The sequence below is a fragment of the Siniperca chuatsi genome, linkage group LG2, assembly GCF_020085105.1.
Source record: "Siniperca chuatsi isolate FFG_IHB_CAS linkage group LG2, ASM2008510v1, whole genome shotgun sequence".
NCBI lineage: Eukaryota > Metazoa > Chordata > Actinopteri > Centrarchiformes > Sinipercidae > Siniperca > Siniperca chuatsi.
In genome coordinates, this window is record NC_058043.1 from 8,395,907 (window position 1) to 8,400,557 (window position 4,651).

Here is a 4,651-nt window from a genome sequence, read left to right on the forward strand (position 1 = left end):
GAGCAGATATACAGCGACCACAGAAGAAACTTTTCTCTGAACTGAGAGGCATCTTGTATCATCTGAAAATGAGAGTCATCGGTGTTGCCCTTATTTTGGTCCTCTGTGTGTGCAGGGGAGCTGCAGGTGTGCAGGTTGAGGTGAGTTTAGCTTGTTCTTAGAAATACTTTTGATAATTTTTTATCTTATCAATGAGGCTATTTGGTTTGTTTCTTTCTTTTCACTCTGATTTTTATTTTCTAAATGCATCTTAGAAATAGTAGTAGTTGACACCAAGGGGTCATTTTTTGGGAAAATCCAGATGTTGTCAAGTCTGTTTAAGGCAGAAGATTGATTTTGAGGATGTGTTTCAACTCCTCTAACATAAAACATGCATTTCAACAGCAGTTATTCAGTCCAGTCATGTTCTCTATATCCTGCAAAGCCACATCTAAAGTGGCTATCAAGTCCTCCCTTCCGATTCAAGCTTGAGAATACATTGATCTAATTTCAGCCCTTGTACCTGTAATCATTCCCATTACAAGCACCTACACTTGGAAGATTTGAATTGTGCCTCAAAGTTCTTCTTGTTCCTTCCCCTCCAGGTTGGAGACAGGAGCTTCCCCTTTGAGGCAGTGAAGCAGCTGAAAGAGCTGATGGATTTAGACGACAACATTAGCCCTCACCTCGCTGAGACAAGCGTTGTAGCCGTTTGCGCCAACCCTCTCCTGCCACAGGTCTTTCGGCCAGTGTGTCATGGGAAGGGAGCAGGCATCGTTTTCTCCAAATTAGGTAAGACTGAGTGAAGGAGAAACAAACAAATAACAAATACAGAAGTGATAGATGTGGAATGGGACACGATCAATTTTGGCACACACACATTATGGCATTATATTACAGTGTGTTCCTCTCAAGTCTCCTAATGTGTTTTCTGATCTATATAGAATTGTGAAAACACTATTCATCTGTAAACAGTACATTGCAGAGGGCATTGCATGGATGAGAAGTTATGCTAGTGACATATTGGGTATCTGCTTAATCACAGTAAGCAAATAATACCACAGTAACCAAAGCAAGATCTTGGGAGACGAATATGGCATGCTCTGTATATATCTCTGTATTCATTAAGCAATCAACATTAAGGCTGGAACTATTTCATATTTTTGTTAAGATCCCATGAAAAGACCAATCCCAACAACAACAACTCTCAATATTTTCCAAATGTAGCACTCAGCCCCAAAGCCATTCATTCCTAATCAAAAATATAGAGATTTTTAAAAAGGGCACTGTAGTTTTCAGGAAACATTACTCAAACAGGAGTAAACAGTGTATTTGTTGGGGACTATTTTCAGCCATGGATTAATACACATTTGGTGCACCATTGAGTATTTATGACACCAAGAAAGTCGGTGTGTGATTAGAAAAGTAGCCATGTTCATTATAATGAAGAACAATGTCACCCAGTTCATCAGGCTTTGGCCACACCGACAATATTGTGTCAATACATTTTTGGTTTTGGTTTTTCAATGGGATTTTTTGACAATAACAAAATATAGAATATCACCAAACATTTCCTTTAACCAAGAGGCTGCATGAAGTTCAGCAGCTGGTTATCTTAACTTAGCACTTAGACAGGAAACAGTTAGCCAATTTGCCAATCAGCACCTCTAAAGCTTGCTAATCAGTTCATTATATCTCATTTGTTTCATCTGTACAACAATGAGAGTCGGATCAATCTTCTCATCTAACTCTTGGCAAGAAAGCAAATAAGGAAAAAAAGGTAAAACTATTGCTTTAATAACCAACCTGCTCTACCACCTTCCTGTTCAGTGAGCATGAATGTCAAGATTTGGCTTTTGTCAAATTCATACAGGAAACAATCACACACAGGCTCTTAGAGAGGCTGTTTAATCAGCAGTTTTATTACTCAGGCACGTGCTCTCTCTAAGACTTCAGATTAAAGACAGTGACAACAGACGGAGGCTTACTCAAGAGTTCACTTTTTAAATTGTATTAGGCACATCCTGCAACTGCTGCACCATAAAGTGGCTCTGGAATGATGATGCCAGACGAGAAGCCTGTGAAAAGCTGTGCAAATAGTCTTTGGAGGCCATTAAAGCTCATTACACACAGACGGCACCCTTGTTGCTGTACTGAGACGGATAAGGATACGGATCCCATTATCAATATTAGCAGTATTTCATAAAACTGAAAAGCTGTCCCTTGGGTGGTACAAAAACATCTTTTAGGTCAGATTAATATTTATGTTTCTTTTTTTTTCTTGCACTTTCCAGTGTATATCATCACGCCTTTGGATCCTTGTGAAATATGTGCCAACCCCTCCTGCTTTGGGTGTCTGAACTGAGGCTGCCATCTGCCAGACACACAAACACATCAACTGAGAGCCTCTGGAGGCGTCGTCCTCCATAGTTCTTCTACATCTCTATGTATAAGGCATCCATGGACATCGGCGAAACACGTCCTGTCACCCAGCAACCAAGCCCAACGGGTGCAAGGCTCAGTGGTCATAGTACTGGATTTTAATAGATACATAAAAACCACTGAGTTATTCATCCTTATTTTTTATGTTTAAGTTTTGGTAGATGCTGTTCATACATACAAAGTCCCTTCTGTCAGTAAAGACAGATGTTCCGCAGTGTTTGAATATTACTTTGTTGTCTTCAACTTGCTTTCATATTGAACTTTTAATTTATTGAGTCTGATGCAGCTTCTTGATAATAAACATATGTATTCTTTGCATCCTTGAAAGCAGTTTTTACTTGTCTTACCTTTATACAGACACAAACACACACACACACACACACACACACACACACACACACACAGTCATCAGAGGACATTACACTGCCTTAGGCCAACATTCATTTCCTGAAGACTTCTAAAGCTAAATAAACTATTTAAAACCCCCTTGAATTAACTGGAAAATGCATTGTCACAAAGCTGAACACACGGCTGTTTTTCTACAAGCATGTGATGATCTTATACATTATGATGCATTGCTGTAGAATCCACAGTGTAGATTAAACTACCCAACAGTATATATAAAGTAGTTACAATTGGCACAACCTTAAACATCTACAGCAGTAAAATGCAACATACACATTAATGCAGCAGTCATATTAATCAAAAAACATCATATATAATAGTAAAATACTGCAGGGACCATTTTACTGCAGAATGAGTACTTTTACGTTTGATACATTGGGTACATTCTCTGATAATACTTACACACTTTTACTTAGGCTAAGTAAGGTTTTGAATGCAGGACTTTTCACAGTGTGGTATAGCTATTTTTACTTAAGTAAAGGCTCTGAAAACTTCTTTCATCTCTGCTCTTTTCCTCTATCAAAGTAAGGTTTTCTATAGTAACTTAATTAATTGCACATGTTTCACATGGACAAGGAAGTCAGAAAATTGAAGACAGTAGTTAAAACAATCCTTAAACGAAACACAATGTGATTACCAAAAATGCAAAGCAAAGGACAAAATAGATTAAGTAAGCACAGTATAAAACAAAGTGGTGAAACAATTTTATTTTTTTTTTAAAAATCTGAATTTAAACGAAGACGGAAGTAGCAGGGAGTGAGACCTCTCGCCTGGTTTGGCTCCTCTGCTTCCTCCCTCAGCGTCCTCTTGACAACGGACGACCTCTGGCGGTTGTTTAGTGACGTAACAAGAACGTAGCAATTTTAAAATAACGGACTTTTCTAACGAACTTTTTCACAGTGGCAGGTCCCACCGTTAATTAAACACATACCCGTCGAAGTAATACATATTTTCGGTAAACATGTACCGAAGTATGTTGAACGTTGAGCTTCACCCATAAAACGCAGGTAAATCATTGACACATTTGCAGAGAAATTTGGTGCGTCATGTCGGCCCTGTTTCTCTCTGTTGTCTGATTTTTGGGGGTTCTAAACTAGCTAAACTTTGCCAACAGACAACGATGTGAATCAACTTAGGTAGAGAAGCGAAAATTGTGGTAACTAATGTACAATCATTTTGCAACATGTATTCATGTTAATTGCTGTATTTAGTTCTGAAGCGACTGTTTATTTCTTTAGCAATATTTTATTTGGAATTTCGCTGTTTCCGTTCAGTCTCTGATCATGGATAGTCATGATTTAGCTTCAGGGTACTGCAGTAACTTGAAATGAAAAACGTTTGTTGGACACAAACAGACATCTTTTCCACTCTGTAGACAGAAATAACATGTACTCGACCATACAGAAGACATGTCTGGTATTGTCTGTTTAGGTGTCTTTTCCAAATGTACGCAGCAGCATCACGTGGCTCGTTGGTCTAGGGGTATGATTCTCGCTTAGGGTGCGAGAGGTCCCGGGTTCAAATCCCGGACGAGCCCATATTTTCAAAAAAACTTTGGTGTCCTTACACAAACAACGTATTGGGAGCAACTCTCAATGCACTTATATGCAGTGCCAAAACAATAGGATGAATAAAACAGCGGAACAAAATTAAGTATACAGGTAAAAGAATAATTTGCCCATAACACACAGGTTTCCCTTTTATTTCTCATTAAGTAGTTTTAAGTTTGCTAAAAATCGTGGTAGTATCATGTATATAAGTATCAGTTTGTTCCAGCTCTTCATTGAAGCTATGATGTTGTACACTAAGTGAAATATTCAAACCC

At 38.4% G+C, this 4,651-nt stretch overlaps 1 protein-coding gene and 1 non-coding gene across 2 annotated transcripts; both read left to right on the forward strand.

Moving 5' to 3' along the window:
• LOC122862400 (guanylin-like) lies at positions 1-2,739 on the forward strand. The gene is made up of 3 exons (XM_044167869.1): positions 1-140; positions 585-771; positions 2,274-2,739. The coding sequence occupies exons 1-3, from the start codon at positions 69-71 to the stop codon at positions 2,342-2,344; spliced, it is 330 nt and encodes a 109-aa protein (XP_044023804.1). The 5' UTR covers positions 1-68; the 3' UTR covers positions 2,345-2,739.
• Positions 2,740-4,291: 1,552 nt separating this feature from the next.
• Positions 4,292-4,363, forward strand: trnap-agg. The gene has a single exon. It is a non-coding gene; the product is annotated as a tRNA-Pro (tRNA).
• The last annotated feature ends 288 nt before the right edge of the window (positions 4,364-4,651 follow it).

Bases quoted from the DNA above. Each gene is read 5' to 3' on its own strand.
- LOC122862400 (XM_044167869.1), top strand. From the start codon at position 69: ATGAGAGTCATCGGTGTTGCCCTTATTTTGGTCCTCTGTGTGTGCAGG. The intron at 141-584 runs GTGAGTTTAGCT...CTTCCCCTCCAG, and splicing joins CTGCAGGTGTGCAGGTTGAG to GTTGGAGACAGGAGCTTCCC. The intron at 772-2,273 runs GTAAGACTGAGT...TGCACTTTCCAG, and splicing joins CATCGTTTTCTCCAAATTAG to TGTATATCATCACGCCTTTG.